The sequence below is a fragment of the Neodothiora populina genome, assembly GCF_041146345.1.
Source record: "Neodothiora populina strain CPC 39397 chromosome Unknown canker_contig_3, whole genome shotgun sequence".
NCBI lineage: Eukaryota > Fungi > Ascomycota > Dothideomycetes > Dothideales > Dothioraceae > Neodothiora > Neodothiora populina.
Window position 1 is genome coordinate 1 of NW_027191417.1, and position 21,926 is coordinate 21,926.

The 21,926-nt window shown below is 47.2% G+C and overlaps 5 protein-coding genes across 5 annotated transcripts; 3 read left to right on the plus strand and 2 right to left on the minus strand.

Moving 5' to 3' along the window:
• Nucleotides 1–2,987: 2,987 nt before the first annotated feature.
• Nucleotides 2,988–4,337, plus strand: AAFC00_004427 (uncharacterized protein; the record flags this gene model as incomplete). The annotated part of the gene is made up of 3 exons (XM_069344068.1): nt 2,988–3,229; nt 3,287–3,581; nt 3,636–4,337. The coding sequence occupies 3 exons, from the start codon at nt 2,988–2,990 to the stop codon at nt 4,335–4,337; spliced, it is 1,239 nt and encodes a 412-aa protein (XP_069196480.1).
• A 965-nt stretch (nt 4,338–5,302) lies between these two features.
• AAFC00_004428 (uncharacterized protein) lies at nt 5,303–7,095 on the minus strand (the record flags this gene model as incomplete). The annotated part of the gene is made up of 6 exons (XM_069344069.1): nt 5,303–5,449; nt 5,514–6,004; nt 6,057–6,137; nt 6,192–6,515; nt 6,568–6,741; nt 6,798–7,095. The coding sequence occupies 6 exons, from the start codon at nt 7,093–7,095 to the stop codon at nt 5,303–5,305; spliced, it is 1,515 nt and encodes a 504-aa protein (XP_069196481.1).
• Nucleotides 7,096–8,839: 1,744 nt separating this feature from the next.
• AAFC00_004429 (uncharacterized protein) lies at nt 8,840–9,803 on the plus strand (the record flags this gene model as incomplete). The annotated part of the gene is made up of 4 exons (XM_069348164.1): nt 8,840–8,904; nt 8,965–9,395; nt 9,478–9,713; nt 9,768–9,803. 4 exons carry the CDS (start codon nt 8,840–8,842, stop codon nt 9,801–9,803), a joined length of 768 nt encoding a protein of 255 aa, XP_069196482.1.
• A 4,479-nt stretch (nt 9,804–14,282) lies between these two features.
• On the plus strand, nt 14,283–15,501 carry AAFC00_004430 (uncharacterized protein; the record flags this gene model as incomplete). Its single annotated transcript, XM_069344070.1, has 2 exons — nt 14,283–14,888; nt 14,950–15,501. 2 exons carry the CDS (start codon nt 14,283–14,285, stop codon nt 15,499–15,501), a joined length of 1,158 nt encoding a protein of 385 aa, XP_069196483.1.
• Nucleotides 15,502–20,142: 4,641 nt separating this feature from the next.
• Nucleotides 20,143–20,790, minus strand: AAFC00_004431 (uncharacterized protein; the record flags this gene model as incomplete). Its single annotated transcript, XM_069348165.1, has 3 exons — nt 20,143–20,216; nt 20,265–20,544; nt 20,599–20,790. 3 exons carry the CDS (start codon nt 20,788–20,790, stop codon nt 20,143–20,145), a joined length of 546 nt encoding a protein of 181 aa, XP_069196484.1.
• Between the last annotated feature and the right edge of the window lie 1,136 nt (nt 20,791–21,926).

Genomic DNA, 21,926 nt, shown 5'->3' on the forward strand with positions numbered 1-21,926 from the left:
GAATTGTTACAACAGATAGCTGGAAACTGTTAGCAGGGTTAATATAACACTATAAACAAGGCGCTAGTAGCATATAAAAATCAGATTTTCTTACGTACCGATCTACAGGAGAGACGAAAATCAAGCACGAGAAAGCTTAAAACTCTATACTTACAGCCTATAAATGCTTCTACTATAAATGTTGCCCAAAACAAGGCGAACAAGGATAGGCGAATTTATGATTAATTGCTGCTAGATATAGAGGAGGAGAGTCGATTATTAGTCGAGTCTGCTCTATTCCAGTCGGATAAATTTAAGAAAGTTCGAGCCTGTGGTAAGAGATCTCGAGCAGATACTTTAGCCTCAACTGCACTTAAATAGGTGGAAGAGGATGGAAGTAAGAAGTAAAGGATATCCGAGGACGGTCGCTTCTTAATTACGAATATTCGAGGCTATTTAATTAAATAGCCAAACCCTGACTATAATAAGGAAGAAGTGGCCTCTCCTTCGGTTATAGATAATCAGAGTGATGTTATAGTGTTAATTAACGCACAGGATAGACACAGCGTAAATTCGTGTAACGGCGCATTTATTACTAAACGTATAGCAGTAGAGATCTCATGGTCATAAGAGAATCGCGATCTTTGCAGTGCTTGTATGAAAGAATTCGAAGCTGCAACTAAAGCATATATTACTCGACTTGCAAAGTTCACGTAGACAAGACATAGCAATAGATAGGATTATTTGTATAGCAGGACAAGGTCTGTATGCTAAGAAGAAGTGGTACTTATCTGCAGCTTAGCAGCTACGAGTACTGTGGGGGGGGGGGGGGTCGCTTAGCTAAAACTTAAGAACTCCAAACTGAAAACCTCTCATTTTCACCACCTCATAACTCCACCACAACATGCATATATCGAGTCGAAATCTCGGCAGGGGACGCGTACGATACTCGCGACAAAGCTGTCCAAATTTGGAGAGTATTGACCAAAGATATTTAATTACCATCAGGAGTGTTACGATCCGGTCTCGGCAGACCTACTTGAACCACGAAGTGGCCCGTGCAAGCAAAGGTGCTCTGTGGCAAAACCCCACACTAGGGCTTGGCATGAGAGCAGGACATAGTGACAGACTGCTCCATCTGATCCTGGTGATCCCTTGCTCCTTCTTGAGAGCACGAGAGCAACAGAGCAGCCAGAGCAAAGGATGATGCCGACTACCAGGAAGTATATAGCAGTAAACAATGTTCCCCTATGGAACATTGTGTTCAATTTCATATTCGTTACCAGTGATTGGAATTACCTCTTCACGTGTGCCTTGATACTCCTCTTCACGAGTCCAACCCAGGAAGAGACTATTATTCGTAGTAGCCTCACAACCAATCCTTAACAAGGAGGTCGAAAATAATTACCATCAGCCCCCCAGTACGAGAAATACGCGCGGGCTCAATCCCTAAGTATTTCTGGTCACTAACAGTGAATATTACCATCAGCCCTGATGGTAATTAATGATTTTGGATAGACAAGAAAACGAGGGAACGACATTGGACAGCTCATACGGACGATAAGACCGTGAATAGCTTGATAGACTAATCAATCAATCAATCAATCAATACTGGGTAGGAAGCAGTCCCACTGCGATCGGTATGTAATCCCGTACGAGGTTAAAGACATTGCGACGACAGACCGCACTTAGCCACCTAAGCCTTTTGTTAAGTACAGGTGTCGTACGGACCGGCCTGGAGCGGTTAGCGCAACGTGCGGTCGAGAGAGCTAAGGTGTATAGCGCCCGCTCTCGCCCGCGCGTTGTGCGCGTAGAACCGGCCCTCTTCTATGATAGATGACAGAGCGAGCGTAGGTCGTACGACGGAACCCTTCGTGCATCTGCTAGATGCTATGCTACTCTATCATCTGTCCAGATTTCGGCTTCAGGCGACGAGTGGATAAGAACGATCTCGGCGTACGAAGGGAAAAGGGCCCGAGGGTCGTCTTTGAAGTTCCCCCAAGTCCCCCCCGCAAAAAGCTTCGGCGAATCTGATTGGTCGAAAAAGGGCCCGAGGGCTCGAACCCTTTTGACCTATGGTTAAAGAAACCTTCGTGTATTTAGGTAGACCTTTAGGTAGCATTCCTAGGGCTTTCCCCTAACACACACGAGCGGTATCGCTATAACAAGGTCAGGCTGTATTGAATACGTGACAATAACATCGAGCATGAGGTTTGTAGACAGCTAATAAGACAGTGGTCCAACGTATAACCATCGATAGTCCTAGCAGACGAGAAAAGTCGAAGTAGTTGGTTGAAGCTTTGAGAAACGCGCTTTGTAGGTCCATCGATGGTTTTCAGTTGCGAACACGACCTTTGCGAGATTCAATAATAGGAGATATTGGTCACAACTTTCCTTCAGATGCAAACAGCTTATATCCAGCTATTGGCTCCCTATCTTATACCGCTATTTGGGTCGTCCAGCCAATCGCATGCACAGATCACATAGTTTGAAAATTCGAAAGATAAAGGCATGCCAACGACTAACGCGTCAGGGAAGACGCTAACCCGCGGGAAACCTCGGTCAAGCCAGGATAGGAAGGTCCAAGCCTTCTCTAAGAAAGCTTCATGGCTAGGTAATACTTAACCGAGGTGAATCGACTACGCCACAATCTCCGATAACAAAGCGAACACCAATCTTTAGCTTTGAAAGTCTGAATAAGTAGCATATTCTTGTTGTGCGTGCAGCTATCGTTCTATCAATACCCTTCCCTGTATTATTGACATGTTGTACCTAACGGCGGACTCCGGGTGCCGCCTCGGATTCGCATGGGAAAGCTGGCGCTAGGACTGTCGTATACGCAAGAACGATCAAATCAATGTTTGACTATAGCCACCCCTGGCGATCATAAAGAAGACTCCAACAATATATAAGGGCCAGTGTCTTGCCAATTTTGGAGAGAGACGAATAACTTACACTCTATCAATCCACTGCTTAGATCAGTCAGTGTCTCAGCATATCTTTGTACTATGACCAACCAGAACCTCATGCGCATCGCTGCCGCCGCAGTCCTCGCGATCTCATCAGCTACATCTGTAATTGCTGCTTCCGAAACTTGCTCTAGTAGTATTCCGCTCAGCTGCGGCAACACGACTGTTGTGAAGGACCTTTGCTGCTTCAACGCTCCTGGTGGTCAACTGCTGCAAACCCAATTCTGGGATACCGACCCTAGTACTGGACCGTCCGACTCTTGGACTATTCATGGGCTCTGGTAAATAGGATTACTGAATTCTTCAGTCTTGGCCATTGAACGCTCATCTTCTTGCAGGCCTGACCACTGCGATGGCACCTATGATGCCAATTGCGATAGTGCCCGTGCATACACAAACATTACCCAGATTTTGACAAAGTTTGAGAAGACTGACCTTCTCTCGTACATGAAGACGTACTGGCCTGATTATCAAGGCAACGATGAGAGCTTCTGGGAGCACGAGTGGTCCAAACACGGGACCTGCATCAGTACTCTGAAGCCGTCTTGTTATGCAGGCTATGTCGCCACGCAAGAGGTCCCAGATTTTTTCCAGAGGACTGTTGACCTCTTCAAGACGCTTCCATCGTACACGGTAATAAGACCAGTATTTTTCTATCATGTTGCTGAAAGCTAACGCTATTCGTAGTGGCTAGCTGCAGCTGGCATCACTCCGTCGAGCACTGAGACGTATACATCGGCGCAAATCCAAGCTGCGCTCTCCGCTCATCACGATAATCTAGAAGTCACTCTTGGTTGCACAAGCAGTGCCCTCACCGAGATTTGGTACAGCTTCCACGTGCAGGGGAGTGTGCAGACTGGGGATTTTGTGGCTGCCTCGCCTGATGGCTCAAAGTCAACATGTCCGTCCACTGGAGTCAAATACCTACCTAAATCCGGCAAGACCGCGACCTCCACCACGAAGACGGCGACTGCTGCATCAACGACCCTGTCGACAGTTACTGGAACATCGACGGGCAGTACTTTCTCTGGAAAAGGCTATCTAAACGTCATAACGAGCTCAGGTGCGACCGAAGGCTGTCTTATCAGCGGCGGAACATGGCTGGCGTCCGCAACTTGCGCAACATATACCGTGAACTCCGTGACTGAAACCACTTTCACGCTCAAATCTTCGAAGGGCTATTGTGGCATTGTAAGCAATGCATTTACATGCAGCTCCTCTGTCACCTCTTCAAGCGCTACTGTCTTTGTAGGAGACGGCTCTTACCTTGAGAGCGGAGCCGGAGACACATGGTCGGCTGACTCAACCTCGTCGGGCTCCACGCAAGTGAGCGTGTATTCAACAGGTTCACATAGCGTGCAGCTTCGTATTCAGTTCCAGAGCATCTGATCATTACACACGTTAGCTGGGATTGAGGCATCGATTATGCAGAGTAAAAACTTTCCCTACAATTGATAGCTCTATAACCAGTCTAGTGAATAGGTTTCGTAGACAACTACAATGCTCAAGCCTCAATTCTCAGCTCTACCCAGCTGACTCGGACATCGATAGGACGTGACATCCATGCACTTCTGTATCCGGACAAAGCTCGCAACAGCTATCAGGCGACATTCAAGATGCTGAAATCTCGTTGTGTATGATCGATGACAGACACTATTTAACAGATCGTAGGAAACCTTGAACTTTGTCATAAAGTACTGGCACAGCAGTGCAGATTGCATTTGGACAAAGTTGTTACTATGTCGCGAGACTGACCCATCAATATCGGGATCCGTACGTGATAAGATCCAGCAAACAAAATTTACCTCACAAGCACCGTATCTCAGAGTTCTTGTATAAAGAAAGATACTTATCGAGCGTCCATGCTCCGGAGTTGATCGCATCATTTCGATAGAGACTTATCCATATATATTCGCTGGATTTGCCTGAAATTCGTACTTGGAAAAACTTGACATTCCTAGATTTATATGGTTATTGCAGGACCATTTGTGAAATTTTTTGCGTCAATGGCTCTCAGATTTGTTCTACTTGTGGGGGTACAATACCTTATAGAAGAAATTTGCATTCTACAATCGCAGAAAGACTTCATGAACTGACTACTTACTACTGAAGATGTCTTCTCTTCTTTATCAGATGAATTCGGAGATAGTAAGACTTGTAATATCTTACATAGCTCTTGCATCTTGCGATTATAGTTCGGATAGTATATAGTGCCTGACAATTTATAACGAGAGAGACTAAGAGAGAGCTAGATCGATTATGCCAATTCGAAATTTCATGGTACTAAGGCCGATCCACGATTTATGCCGAGAGATTCTCGCTTTATCTCGTGCTTCTCCGCAGTCCCTTACAGCTCAGAGACCCTTGTCAACATGCTCAACACGGTACTCGACGTCGTCGCGTTTCTCCTCAGCTTGGATGCCATTTCTGATATATCCCTTCGAGAACAATTTGTCGACGTCCTCAAGACTGAGCTTACGTGTCTCAGGGAAGAACAGGTACTATGGTTATGATGTTAGCCAATCTTGTTCCTGCCTTAAGCTGTCCATTTTACATATGACTCACCATAATTGGCACCCAGGTTGCATTGAGTACAGCAAAGATAATGTAAGTCTTCCACCCCAGGTTCCTGATAGTTGGAGGAGTGATGTAGACAATAAGGAAGTTGAAGATCCAGTTAGCTCCCGTAGAAAGCGAAGATCCACGTTGACGGAGCTTCATAGGCAAAATCTCTGTAGGATAGACCCAGACGGTTGCCTGGAAGCCTATTGTGAAAGCACCTTGGAAGATGAAAAGCATGGCTGCTGCACCGATACCGGCCGTGTGGGCGACAATTGTATTGTTCTGGACCTGGTAGATCAAAGCAGCTTGAACAGCCATGACTGCTGCCATGACGCTGACCATAGAGAGAAGGAGAGGTCGACGTCCAACACGATCGATGAGGAACCAGGGGATGAACGAGGCCGCAAAAAACCAGGTGTTGAGAAAGCCTGACATCAAGCTTGAAAGATGGGAATCGAAGCCGAGACTGTTCTGGAACAGAGTTGCGGAGTAATCTGACTGGTATAAGTATTGACTCCTCATGGATTCACCACACAGGAAACTCACAGATGATGGCGTTGATGCCGCCCAACTGCTGGAAAGCCTGGATACCACAGGCAATAAGTAGACGACGTTGAATTTGAATCCCTGCAGGATCGTTAGCCAATGTGAAGGCTTGCGTTGGATAGAAGAACTTATTACCATCATTGCGGAGCAAGTCCTTCCATGATCCCGACCCGACAGCCATTTCGATTGCAACAGTCTCAACAATGGCACTATGCGCAGCAGCAATTTCATCTTCAGTGTGCTTGCCTGAATTAAGACGGCGCAATACGACCAGCGCTTCTTCATGCCTGTCGTGAGAGACAAGCCAGCGAGGTGTTTCCGGAATGATCCACAGAATGAGGAGCATAGGAATAAGGCATACACATTGCAGGATGGTCGGGACCCGCCAAATGTAGCTTGACTCTTTTCCGCCTCCAATGGTGGAGAAGCCATAATCGATCCAGTAGACCATCATAATACCTGCAATAATATAAGCAAGCGAATTCCAACTGCGAAGTCGATAGATCCCTACCAAAGTTGAGTGTCGACAGTTGGGCACAAACATATCTTCCTCGCGAGGCTTTGGGACTGAATTCAGATCGAAGAACCGGGACGGTGGAGTTGACGAAACCCATTCCAATGCCGCTAACGATTCTGGCGGCAATCATATGCCCGGTATGGTACGCAGTGGCCTGTAATATAGCGCCTGGAGCAGTATTGATCAGCCAAAGTCGCTATTGACAGCATATCTCTTGAATTTACCAGCAATCATGACGATGACACCAATTCCAATGGTCTTACGTCGACCCAGGTTCTCGCCGATCACACTAGTGGTCATAGCACCCACAAAACATCCAATCTCGTAAATAGCGACGATCAAAGCAATCATGTTGTTGCCCGAGTTCGACTTCGGGTCAATGCCCATTGTCTCGGTGAAAGATTTGCCGCCAACGAAACCCCCCATCAGACCATTGTCGTAGCCGATGAGCAGAAAACCCAAGCAAGTCAAGGTAGTGACTGTGTAGAGAAGGGCAGTGCCCTGAACTTCGATGATGGCCATGCCGTGTGTCGTGTGAATGAGCCAGGAGAGATGTGCTCGTGCTCGTTCAATCTCAAAGGAATTAGTATGCCAATCAGAGAGCTTTAATAGAATTGTAAGATCCAGGGAATGCCCCCTGGATTTCAAATGCTGCTCGAATTCTGATCACCGACAAGAGGCTTTGTGGGTTACCGACAAGGCGTGCGGAGCCCCGCATTCGGGGATTGATGCTTAACTAAGTTTGCGGAGATTCATGTGCAAGGCCTGTTCTGTCAGCTGCGCTCAAGCCCAGACTTGGTAACCGCCAGATGCCGCGATTTAGCGTTCGTCGCAGAGATCGAGAACCACAATATTCATCGTATGCACCTGTTAAGCCCCATCTCTATTGTCTATACGACAAATTCCGGCATCTTGGCCTGGAGTTAGTTTTGCATCTCTGGTATACGAGTCGAACGTTACGACGTCCGCGTTGTCGGTCTTTGAAACAATATCGTTGAGGATATCGGCCATTGAAACAGAGTCTTGCGATACGAGCACTGATCATGCGTTTGATGTGACAAATTCACAAGCTCCAATTCCATGAGCCTAGATTGATATAAAAAAGCTGGGAGTATGAGAATTGACTGATTTTGTAGCTCTCGGACTCGTGTATCACCATGGGCTCAACGAAGGCATCGACATCTCCACCCGCAACGAGCCACATGGATCTTACTTTCTTGCCATTCGGCGCGTCCCTACGATAGCAGACACGTGAGTCCCTAACAGTATCAAGTGTGACGTCGATGGCTACATATATCCTGGCTATGAAGACAGACTCAATGTACAGGGTTCCGACGGCACTCTGTCAGGCAAGATAATCGTGCCTAGCAGCGTAGTGACTTTCTGCTTCGCTAATGAGGGAGAAATCTCGTTGTTAAACGAGGACAGGTTCTTGGTAGCCAAGATCAGTGAAGAACTCCAGGGTGTGTTACTTGGATAAAGATTGGAAGACTAGTAAAATAGAATGTTAATGTGTCACTAAGACCTAAGGATAAATATTCGTACATACAGCTCAGTATAGAGCATCAACTAATACCTCGTATTGTTTCTCTGCATATCCAGCTTCTTTAGCCCATGCAGATCATCATGGGTCGTTTAATCAACTCTACAATGAGAAATACACGATTGGTCTCGATGCAGCTCCAGCGGCACAAACCTTCAGCAAAGACATGTCGCGTCGCAAGAACCCTTTACAAGGATCTGTTTATGTTGAGTAGTATGAGTTAGTAAGAGATGATATAAAGTTCAAATTTTGCACCATCACGTGGACGGTCATCTGGGCCTTTTACAAAACTGGACTTTGCAGCTTCCATTGACTTGAGAGTCCAACGGCATCAGGTATGTACAGATCTCTCGAGTGCCCCACGTGGCACTAACGCGCCACCAAGCGCTCCTTGAAACTTCACAGCGCTTAGAAGACGATGATTGGCTGCTTTCCATCCTTGATTTGAGAACATCTGGGGTAGCGTCGTATTGGTGGTGTGCCGAATCACAGTACCAGCATCTGGGACAAGGAAGGGGCAAGAGTGCTACACGTATCATATCAACCCGGCAGTTTGTATCAAGCCGATCCGGCAGACGCCACCGCTTGCCGCCCATCGGCAAATGACATCCGAATATGTCACTTAATGGATGTAGTATAGATCTCTCCAGCTTCCTCACAAACCTGCGAAACACTGTGAAGCAAAACTTTCAAATCACTTCTTTCAATCGTCCCGATACCAACATGGCGAATCAAGTCGACAACCAATTGAGCGGAAGGCTAGCGCTTATCACCGGAGCATCGGGAGGGTACATTAGTCACTCGAGATGGGACGGACAGCAACTTCTTGTATACTAACCTGTTATTAGAATTGGTTCAGCATGCGCTCGCGAGATGGCAGCTCAGGGTGTACACCTTGCCTTGACATACTCTTCTAATCTAGTCCCGGTCGAGGCTTTGGTCTCAGAACTCCATGCAGCCCACGGCGAGAGCTTGCGCATCTCCATTCACAAATGTGACTTGTCCTCGATTGATCAGACTACAGGACTATGCCCAGCAGTGGTAGCTGCACACAACGGTGCCACAATCGACATACTGGTATCAAATGCAGGGTATGGAGTTCGCATCCAGAACGTATGGGAGATCCCACTCGAAGAGTTCGAACATACCATCAACGTGAACCTTAGAGCGAGCTTTCTGTTAGTGAAAGGGGTTGTGGAGGGCATGAGAGATCAGATATGGGGACGAATAGTGTTCATCGGTTCTATTGCTGCATACGGAGCTGGGATCAATGGTTGCCGTCAGTTTGCCTTTTATCCTGGAACCTGCTCATCTTCAAATGGATGTATAGTGCGAGGGATCGAAAACTGACTTGTGGACAGACTACGCTGCAAGTAAGGGTGGTCTTATGAGCATGATGAAGAACCTCTCCTCGAGACTGGCACAGTACAATATCTCGGTAAACGATGTCGCGCCTGCCATGGTCGGCAACACTGGCTTGCTGCCTTCGGCAGATAGTGTTCCTGGTGTTGTGGACAACATCCCACTAGGTAGACTTTGCACGCCAGAGGAAGTCGCCAACGCAGTATTGATGTACACGAAGACGGGATTCGCTACGGTATGTTGACATCCTTGCCATCACTGGGGGACTCATATGTTGACCAACGACTAGGGCCAATCACTGATTATTGGTGGTGGACTTCGGTAGAATACCTCCAGATGTCTCATTTTGCATCAACGTACAGCCTTTTAGAACATATTCACACCAATTCTGAGAGCAGCCTTTGCGTAAGAATAGCCTTGCACATAACAAGGGACTAGCATGTCTGTCATGCTTAGACTCAATATACCACAGACCATACATCCATCTTGCTTGGCTCGCAACCGATGGGGACCATCTTCCAATCAGTTTGCTGTTCTTATGCTGAAGTTCAGAGCTTCGTCAGGTCCTGATGTTTGGTTGTCAAAGTCGGGGTCCGGGACCCGAAACGTACATATTCACTCCATCTCTCGACGACACATGTGTAGGACCGTAATTATAGTACAAATTGTCTTAGGAGTTGGGCATAATAGATCTCAAACTCTTGTTAGAAAGCCTACAGAACAGTGCTATATGCTCTGCTGAAGCGTTCTTCCGCTGCAGACGTCTGAAAGCAAATTGACAGGTTCGTACTGTGAAAATCGTGGGGTCCTGGACGACCGCGTTCGCTCGCGTCGTGCATTGCATAGAAACTGCAACTTGTCCCATTACGAGCATTCTGGCTACGCAGTCCCGCGGTCATCACTAACTTCATTTCCCGAACCGGGTGTGAATTGATCCATCTCGCAGGGCACGGAGTCCTCGATTATCACTCCATCCTACGCCGAGAAGGCGGAGAATGATGATTGCTCCTACAACCCTTCAAGGTTTTGTAAAAAATAACAAAATTGGATTCATGGATCCTCGATGTAGCTATCACTTTGTGACTCTGCAGTGTTGCCCAGTCGTTGCTATGGGTGTGTTCCCCCGAACTCGACGCTGACGTTCGGATCGTCTTGTCTAAGCGCTCACACTTTCAAGCCCGCGGAAGATCGCTGGTGGTTTCTCGCGATCAAGGTATAGGTTCTTTGAGCACGAATGCCATCAGGGATCTGATAGGCGAGGCTATGTGCTATATTGCGTGCCGCAGTCCTGTTTGTCGCAAGACCTTAGAGTTCTTATTCTATTATCCATATTTGCCTAAATTTCTTGACCCTTTCTGCCCAGCATTATTTGTGCGGGGTCGGGGTAAATATTCGAGCTTATACTGGATGATCTTTGCCCTTACAAGGTCATCAATGCCTGACTGTTTCATTAGCCAAAAGTGGTCGGCAACTACTCAACTAATAAGTCGATGACTGATCAACAACCCATTACAGGGCATGGTGATCACATAACCTACAGGCCAATTTTGACGGATTGGAATACTATTATCTATGCTCCAGGTATAGCAATATCAGTTGAGTTTGTAACGAACCGTATCCCCTATGGGGAAGTGATGTAGGGAACCCCGCGATGTTACATGATAGTTTATGGCGGCCTATAAAGATAGATTCAATTCGCCTGAGTTGAAGTTCAAGTCGAGTTCGAAGAAGACTGAAGTTTCAAGATGAAAATCTCCCAGATTGCCTTGTGGACGACAGTTTCCGTACCATTCGCTGTTGCGACAGAGAAGGTATTATGGTATCAGCAGCCCGCACCGTCCTGGGTGGACACTTTGCCAATCGGCAATGGTCGACTAGGAGCGACAATCTTCGGGAAGACAACCGACGAGATCATTGTATTGAACGAGGACTCCATTTGCAATGGTCGTTTCACAAATCGCGTGAACCCCCGAGCCCAGCAGGCTTTTCCTGAGGTCCGCCGCTTGATGGACGCCGGTCAGCTCACTCTAGCCAGTGACCGATGGCTCAATGACATGGTTGGTATTCCGATCACCCAGAGAAAGTACGAACCAGGAGCATACATGACAATCAAAACCGGCCATGACAAGGTCACAAACCATCAACGTGCTTTAGACGTCAGCACTGGTATTGCCAACTCTTCTTACACCTTCAACGGTGTTACTTACTACCGCGAGGCTGTGGGAAGCAATGCACGAAATGTCCTTGCATTCAAGTTCAGCGCGAGTCAAGCAGGCTCAATCGATCTTGACATTGGCCTTGATCGTGGACTGTCTTCCCGTGCCACAACGACAAGTGGTCCCGGCTTGCTGCACAGGGGCAGCGGGGCCGATGATAATGGATATACATTCTCCTACAAACTACTTCTAGACTCCTAGGGAGGTTCAAGTTCAACACCCGATGCGAATACTACCAGAGTCTCGGGTACAGATTCGGTCTATCTATACTGGGACGCTGAAACCCTTTTGTACAATACAGCCGGTCAAACAGCTTATGAAATGCTACTCGATAACCGATTGGCCGATGCGAAGAAAGCTAAGTACAGCACAATTATAATGGAAGCTGTGCGCGACTTGAAAAACCTCTACGATCGTGCTTCCTTCACGATTGGTGTCGGACCAAGTACCAGCAGAACCAAGCCAACTGACCAGAGACTCGCGGACCTCAAGACTGTACGTGATTTCAATGATGACCCCGAGTTACTCGCATTGGCATACAACTATGGCCGCTATCTGCTCATCTCGTCCAGTCGTAACGGGACTTTGCCTGCCAACCTGCACGGCATATGGAATGATAGATTCAATCTTTACATGGGACTCTGAATATACCATTAACATCAATTTGCAGATGAACTACTGGCTGGCCGACATGAATGATCTTGACGAGGTCAAGCAGCCCCTCTGGGATCACTTCGCTCGAATGCAGAATCGGGGGTCACAAGTCGCACGTACCATGTATGGCGTGGATGGCTGGATGTGTCATCACAATACCGACATCTGGGGAGACTGTGCACCACAAGATGCTGGTTCTCAATGGACCATATGGCCGATGGGTGCCGCATGGACAATGTTCCATGCGATTGAGCACTTTCATTTTACAGGAGACAAAGTATTTGCAAAGCAAACCGCTCTCCCACTACTGACTGGGGCAATAACCTTATTCAACCAATTTTCGGTACTCCAAAACGGTTATTATGTGACCTATCCATCGAACTCTCCAGAGAACTCGTACAAGATACCTAGCGGTAAAACCAATTCTGGCGATCAAACTGGAATCGATAAGTCTTCCCAAGCTGATCGCGCCCTTGTATGGTACTTGTACAACGGGTTTATTGAGTTATCGAACGCTGTTGGCTCTACTTCTGGCGTCGTGGATGCAGCAGAATACCTCAAGAAGCTCAAATCTACCGACATCAGCACAAACACAAGGCGATTGCTCGAATGGTCTGAGGATTATGAAGAAGTTGAGCCTGGACATAGACACTTCTCGAACCTTATTGGTCTGCACCCAAGAAATCAATACTCGCCACTCACAAACACATCATTTGCAAATGCGGCGAAAAACGCTCTTGATTACCGTCTTAATCAAGGTTCCGGGTCAACAGGCTGGTCACGAATCTGGGCTGCTCATCAATATGGCCGTCTCTTGCAAGGAAACCAGGCTGCGAGCAACATCCTGACTCTTATGACTGACTATATGTACAACAATCTCTTCGCCGTTACGAGTAGCACGTTCCAGATTGATGCAAACTTTGGTATTGTTTCTGCAGTCAACGAGATGCTTCTCCAATCGCACAATAATGTGCTACATATCGGGCCAGCAATGTCTTTCTTAACCAACTACTGAATGGCTCTTTCAAAGGTTGGAGAACTCGTGGTAACTTCAAGGTTGACGCGACCTGGTCGAACGGCCAGATCACAAGCGCACTCATAACATCCAAGAGCGGAGCCCAATTAGGAATCCGCATACAAGATAACAGATCGTTCTCTGTCAATGGGCGATGTTATAGTGGACCAGTCTCCACGAGCGTCAATGGCGTCTACCGCATAACATTTTAAGCACGTGGATAGTTGCCGAGCACTGCGGAAGGTAGAGAAAATTCCGGGTACCTTGGACTAGAGGGATACAGGCCCAGTGTTGACAAAACATGTCAATCGCATCTTCGAGTCACAGATTTAAGGTCTCGCTAAGAAAAGTGTTACGTTGCTGTATGACTTTAGGAACACGTCTCTTTGTCAGATGGCGGACTGGGGACTACAATGGTTTCGTAAGAATAGCAATCCAATCAACTCCATCCAAGTCCTGTCGTGTGACGTAATCGCACGATTGCTGGAGTATACCTCTTAACGACGGGATACGAATCTATCTTAGAAAATCTGCTCTGCCAGATTGAAAGCAAAGGGTTCGTACTGTACAACGACTGCACACTTCCCTGGTTGGCGAGTTCGCTTACCGAATATTCATGGTCACCGCTCATTGGTGGATCTTTTCTTAGCCTGCAGATCGCCCCCTCTATCCCACACTACCTAGCCTCCACCTCTGACTTCTGACTGACCCTTCGCAGCACTAGAAAGAGCTAATATACACATCGCGCAGAAAGATGCCCTTCGAACTAACACTAATATATCCGGCTCGGCGCGGGAGCGATTTATGCCTCTTCCATATGTAGTGTGTTGCCGCTATGATCTGAATTGCGGTAAGGTATACAAAAGATGCTCTCGCTGTAAAATCCTGTAGATTTTGTTGCTTGTGTAGATCACTCGAAATGGTCCTTTCAAAGTCCTCGCTCTTGTTGTTCTCTCTTCTATTAGGCACGACCCATGCCTATGATCGAGGCGAATGCCAATATCCTACTGAACCCCTCCTACAAGGTTGTCCCCAAGGCACCTTGCTCGTTGGTCCTGACCAAAAGTTTACAAGCGTCCAGTCTGCAGTGCTCAGTATCCCCAACGACACTGTGCCTTATTATATATTAGTGCTGCCCGGCAACTACACTGAGCAGGTCAACATCACACGATCGGGGTCCTTAACTCTACTGGGCCAAACCAAATACCACAACGATGATGCGCAAAACGGCGTCAACATCATCTGGCACAATGCAACTGGTACAGCAAGCACAGGCAACTACGACAATGCGTATACTTCTACTCTGACCGTCGCACCCACTTTAAACAGCTCTTTGACCGGCAGCGGGCCCACTGGTAACACAGTACCTGTAAGCACGCCTTTCGGGAACACCGATTTTAAAGCCTACAATCTCAATTTTGTCAACGACTATCGGCCCTACTCTGCCGGTCCTAGTCTAGCACTGAGCGTCAGCTATGCTAACGCTAGTTTCTATAACTGTGGCTTCTACAGCTACCAGGACACCGTAAGCCATGCTTTTCGTTCGAGGTCCCAGAATAGAATTGCTGAACACGCCTCAAAAACAGGTCTACATTGGCAAGGTGGGGAACACATACATGTACAACAGTACGGTCGCCGGACAGACCGACTTCCTGTATGGCTTCGGTACCCTCTGGCTGCAGTCCTGCCTGTTGTTAATGCGAGGATGTGGTGGTGGCATCACTGCCTGGAAAGGCACAAATACCTCGTTTACCAACCATTATGGCGTCTATGTCCATGACTCGATCGTTCGTAAAGCAAACGACAGCCTGGAGATAGAGCACAAGTGCGCTCTGGGTCGTCCTTGGAATGCTTTGCATCGCAGCATCTTTGCAAACACGCACCTTGACGACAGTATCCAGCCGAGTGGATATATCGAGTGGAGCGCAAGTGATGTCAGGGTCAATGCCAATACCACTATGGCAGAGTACAATGACTTTGGTCCTGGATTTGATGCTGAGGGTAGAGCGTTGGCAGCAGATGTGACAATCGAATTGACTGATGCGCAGTACACGCCCTATAGCACATTAGAAGATATTTTCCAATTTCCGTTCTCAGGCAAATTTGGCAACACTAAGTGGATTGACCGTAAGCCTTAATCCATTGAACTCCACGGACCATGGACTGGGACTAAATCGATTGGACACGGAAAATGCCATGGCTTTGCGTCCATGATTTTTCCAGAGATGCGATGTGAAGCGAACTGATAGTTTGACCATAGCGGTGGCATAGCCGACGGCAGCAAGCACGAGATCAGCTGCAGCGATGTTTACAACGCTTCAGAGACAATACTGCCAAAGGTAGATGTCAGTAAACAGATGTACGACTGGACTGCACTTCCGAATCCATACTTAAAGCAGTGTCGAATGTTTTCCGGACATGAGACCATGTCCAAGTTCGGGTGCTGAGACATTCGGGTCTATAGCCGAATAGCTGGCATGCGCGAGGATAATGATACTCTTCAATTTTGTGAGAGGTCATTCACTATGGAAGTAATCTGGCATTCTGATTGACTGATGGGGATTCAATATGACCGCCGTTCTGTTTGTGTATTTGATCAGCAACAGTAACATTGACCAACATAGATGTTCAAGTGCTATAGCTGATCTATACGATCAGACTGAGCAAGTCTTGCCGATCGATTGCATCTCTTCGTCCAAGTCTGTAGAAGTAGAGCCCATTGCACTCAACTCGTCCTTCCTCGTACCGCGTCGCGCCTTTGCCATGATGCTGAAGTCTTTTGTTTTCCCCAATAACAATAAGCCTACGGTGCTCGTATCGCAGTATCACCCATAAAAAAAGCCAAGCGTGCTTCCTCCCTGCTGACTAGTGGCAAGTGCATTTCCGCCTTAGGTGACCGGTGTACCTATATTGGATCGCTGCAGCAACTGACAAATGGCCAATTGGCGTAGAAGAAGCGGAAGATCTGAGACAAGAGCTTTTACGGGAGCGGGGTACTGTGGAAAAAGTCATGACCCGTGGTGCTGATATATATGCATTCTAGCAATTGACTTGACCATACGACGAAGCAACCCTCTCTTTGCGGAATATGAGAGCGCCATTTTGTCCCGAATTCCTTCTGCATGTGGCTCTTGTTTGGACGCTCCTTCCTACGCCTACTCCGTCCGTCTCCGCCACTGTAGATTCGTGGGATTCAAGTCCCGGATGATCTCGTGTATCTTGCCGTCTCCCATTAGTACCACAGTATCCCTTCCAATCTTCATATGTTTCTCCAAGGCATTGAATCTATGAGCAGTCATGATGACAGTATGTCCTCTCTGAGTGAATTCATTGTCAATGATATCATGCATGATCACTTCTGTGGCAGCGTCCAGAGAAGAAGTGACTTCGTCCAAGATGACCACAGGTTTCATTTGACTAAATAGTGGCGTGCCAGCTTTCACAAGTGCTCGACAAAGTGCAAATTGCTGGCACTCTCCTGCGGAAAGCTGTCGAAGACGAGACACCTTTTGATCCAGAATCGGATGTTGGCCAACTTCTGCGATGCCAACAGATTTCGCTGTCATTTCGTACGTATCTTTTCCTGAGAAATGTGACCACAACCTCACCCTGGCTAAAGCTAGAATTACCACATCATTGGATACTGAGTTGTCGGAGATTGAAGCGTAAGGTTTCATCCGGTAACAGCAATGGATCTTGGGTGACCACGATGAAACACTGTTGCCGTAGCAAATCCGGGCTTAAATGCTTGATATTGACGCCATCTAGTACGATTGTGCCTGTATGCAATACAAGGAGTCGCAAAAGTGCTAAAAGTAACGTACTTTTGCCGCTGCGCGTGTTGTCAGCTTTCGTTGATGTTGAAAGGGTTTCTTTTTATGTTTTCTGCTGACCTGCCTGTACGCCCACAGATGAGGAGCCTCTGGCCCGCATCTACGATCAAGCTCACAATCTTCAAGGCAGGAATCCCAGGTCTTTGTTCTCACTCGTAAGTATGTTGGTATATAGTCGTCTGCTGAGTGACTTACTGGTAAAATGCAGTAACGTTCGTAATCTCGATATGTCCCTTAGCAGGCCAATCCTTGGGGAGTTCTAAGGATGAGGTCTTGCTGTATTCACAAGGTATGACCTCTTCGAGCTTTTTGAGGCGCGCAATGGCACTAAGAGAAGTCTCGAGTGTAGTCCAGTTCTCCACAAGTTTCAGCAAAGTTGTGTTCGCTACGAGCATGATGTTCAGCGCAATCCCGACCTAGGAGCCACTGATACGGTCTCGCAACGTTACAGCTATAGCAATAATGCCTGTGACAATCATCGCGGCCATGAGATCCAAGACAATGGTCAAACATCTGCGGAGGCATAGAAGGATAAATTCAGGACGTTGAGAGTCATCAATATTCCTGTGATTGGCGCGTATCACGGCTTTGGACCACCCGAAAGATCGTATCGTCTCAAGTCCTTCGATCTACCAAATTAGCATCGATAGTTCTTATGCTCGGCAAAGGGATACTCACGGTCTCTATGAAGCTTGAGAAAAATTCTGCTCGTGACTCTGTCTCCAGATAACGAAGTTGTCTTGATGCACGGAGGTAAACCTTTTGAACAGCGTATATTAGGCTCGTACAAACCGGTATCAATAGTATGAGCCATCTTTCAGTAACGCAAAGAAGGATGACCTGCATGAAGAGCTTGAAGATCTCTGGTAATAGTGTTAACCTTTGACGTTTGTCCGGAGACAGTAAATGATACTTACGGGTCGTCAGAGCTTGAAGTGCAGACGGTAATTGCTTGTCGATGGATTGTATGTCTTGGCTGATTCTACAACTCATTAGCAGTTGTAGCATCGATATTGACTGGACCTCTACCTCTCCACAATCAACCCATGATCAGTGCTTGAAAAGTACGACAATGGTGCACTATTCAAAGTCAGCATTCCTATATGTTTCTCAAGGTCAAGCTCAATAGGTATAGATACTTCATCACGATGTTCAGGAGACGTTGGTGTAACCGCATTCCGGACTGGGGAGCAAGTCGGATGACTACAGACCTGGCGAGATTTCAGTGAAAAGGAGCGGCAGGCATCTCTGTGGAACATATTACATCTGTATACTAGTCGAAACCCACGACATTACCGCTATTACCAGAAAGCTACTAGCGTAGAATACTGTATCACTACTAGCTGAAATTGTCCATAGTTGAAGCCAGTATTGAGGAATTTTGATGAATAAAGCATATGACAAAGTGCTGCTAACGAGGAACAGGATATTGGTGAGCGCAATGAAACTCATATAATAACCTAGGTTTCAGTCAGTCGTTGTTCTCGGGATTATGGTGAGATACTACCATATAGAACTGGATCTCCGGTTTTTCTGGACAGGTCTGCTTTTGTTTTCTCTCTTGCTCGTAGCTGTAAGCTGACCTTGTCGAGATCGGCTGACATGGCGCCAGCGTCGTCGATGTTGCGGGCCGTAGTAAGCTTCTCCATGAGTGCGACCTTGATCTTAATGTTTCGCCAAGATCCTTAATCCAAGATCCTTGATCCAAGATCCTACCATTGTCGAGGACCACCACATGGTCTGCCATGTGGAAATACTGAGCTTCATCGTAGTTAGCTAGGATGTTGTAGAGAATTCGAGGAATTCCCACATGAGTTCGAAACCAGAATCACCGTTGCATTCAATCTGCGTAGAAAACCCTTAGGGCCGAACAGATTTCGAAAAATGGTGTGCTCTGTCTGGCCATCCAGGCCACTGAAGATGTCATCGAAAAGACACATCTCGCATCTTGCGAACAATGTACGTGCAAGGGTCTGAGAGGGTCAAATCGGCTCCATACATCGCACTTCAGAAGACATACCACTCGTAATTTCTGACCTCCAGACAGTTTTTGGCCCATGCTACCGACCTGAGTTTCATCACCGTCGAAGAGGGTAGCAAAGTTATGGCTGAGACAACAAATGTTTATGATTTCTTGATAATAGTCTTCAGAGTCTTGATTGTCAGGTCCTTGTATTACCTCTTTGATGGTTCCGGACGGCAGCCATGGTTCTTGTGAGCAGTAGGCCATTTTCCATGTTGACAAACAGATGGAGCCATTTGTAGGGACTACTTCGTCCAGGATAGCACGTAATAGGGTAGTTTTACCGCTACCGGTAGCGCCGGATATCATAGCGAATGATCCAGCGGCTATCTCAATGTTCACGTCCTTCAAGATCGGCTGCTGTCGATCAATCCCTAGGTGAGAAACCTGGATAGCGGATTCTGGTCGCCTGAGATTATCAGACGTTGTGGTCTGGGGCATGTGATCCAGGTTACCGTTTGGAAGTATATCATAATCGCGTCGACGTGAGTTTTGAAGTAAGAAGGCTTCAATCCGTTGAAAACCTGAGAAGGCAGCCACAGCACGTGGTACTATCGTCATCACATGTTGGCAGGGTGTGTAATCATACCCAATATGGCGATAGTGGTGAAGGCAGTCTCCGTGTCCAAGTTCCTGCGATTTGCCTTGGAAAGTATAGCATAAGTGACCAAAGTCAAGGCCGGGGAGAGTATCCCAAGCGCATTAGCTATTTTTGAGTCAGCTTTGTGAATGATGTCGAAATCAATCAGTGTCCGGACCATACCAGAAGCATTATGATATGCCATAGTCCACCTGAGTTTTGAAGCTTTTCGAAGCTCTTCGGTCCGAAGTTGGCTGAGCTGATGACTAGTCTGGCGCTGTAGCCCAAGCATCTTGACAGTTTTGACAGCACGCATTACAGAAGTTGTTGCTACTATACGATCTTATGTCGCGATGCTCCAGGCTTTCTGATGAGGCTGCAGATGCTTTGCAACAAAACGACTCATGTATGAACATGCTATCTATATGTTAGAATCTCAGGGTCGGAGCTGTGTTCTTCACCTACGATAGATCAAAATAAAAGGAGGGAGCCAGAGGTAATCCACTTGATTTGCGAGAAAAGAAATGCCAATCAGCACTTCAAACACTTGAGCCCATGTTTCGTGTATCATCTCAGCAGCTCCATCAAGATTGACCGCATCGTTGCTGATGAGTGTAGGAGCCTCACTATTATCATAAGCAGCGCCGACGGATTGCATTGTGTTGTCGTGGATCAATCTCATTAGAGAACTTCTGGTCATGAGTCTTAGTCTGTTGATGTGGTGCTGATATATAGCCGTCGAGACCTATGATCGAGTCTTCAGCGTCTGGCCATGGTCTGATGGAGGATCAAAACTCACGGCAATGCCAACGTAGATCAATATGGCTGATACAACGAGCCAAAGTCCCTTAGATTGTTCGTCGTTGCCACCAGTGCCTACACGATGTCCTTCAACGTACTTGATCACTTCTTTAACCAAGGCAGGCTGAGAATATCGAAAGATTATCAAGAAAAGTCTGGGTATACTTGCCGCGACAAGCGGCCTTCTCATACATTTCACTAAAGCGAGGGGGAGACTCTTTCCTTCGACTTCATCTATTAATCAGAGGTGTGTAGAGCTCGCGAATATTTGGTAACACGCCTTGTCTGGGCCAGGTCCGGAGTATTGCCTCTCTGGTGACCTCGGAGTTGAGATCGTAGCTGAGCGGTGGTAGATCCTGGACGACGAGAACCCTTCGGTACCATCTACGAATGATTGGATTTATCCAAGTAAACGACACTCTACTCAAGATGCCATGAGTTTCTTCCGGTGACCGGTGCTTCACAAGGGTATCTGACTTTCGACGCTTCGCGCAGCACTCTGTGATAAGAAGCGCAGAGTATATGCAGCAACGATAAGCTATCAGTGGTGAAGCATTCATATATTCCGTGCTCTTGCAGGGCATGCTCAAGTATAGAAGGTCGCATAACATCGTTGCAAAGAGATACACCGTAGCTAGATCAGATGAATGATGAGACCATTGTTGCTCCTCGTAGAGAAGACGGCTTAATCCCAGTGCAGCTGCTGTTGAAGCCAACAGGGACATTTTGAAGGTGCTGTCATGTTTCACTGGCGGGGCTAGATAACTTATCCAATAGTCGTTTGTAAGATTACAAGCGAGATTCCAAGACTCTGAATCCACCATCGAGTGAGACGTGACCCACGGGTAGATAGAAGGACAGTACTGACAGCTTTGAATAATCCTTGCCATCCTGAATTAATCGTAATTCTCGAGCGACGCAGCTTTCGCAGTCTGGCAGGAAGAGCCAACAAAAATATGACAGCACAAATCGTAGTCGTAGTATGTGACCAATCTGTGGAACTTACTAGCATTGCGACCATCTCGAAGATTGGCGATGATGATACTACTGAGTCGCAAGACGATCGTGTGCCGAGAGGTTTAAACCCTGCGAGAACGCCGCATCGTTGGGAGATTTGCGGATGCATCAGGTTCTGTTGCAGCAGCCAGAGCGTCGGAAGATTGATTCCGAGAGGCCCTCATCGATATCGAGCCATCCAATGGTAGACAGCATCTCTATCTGATTATTGGGCCCTGCGTTTTGGTTTAAATCCTCACTGAGCACCCTGGATCCACAGCAAGACTAGATTTAATCGACGTACTTGCGGTCGGTATATCAAAGCTCCGA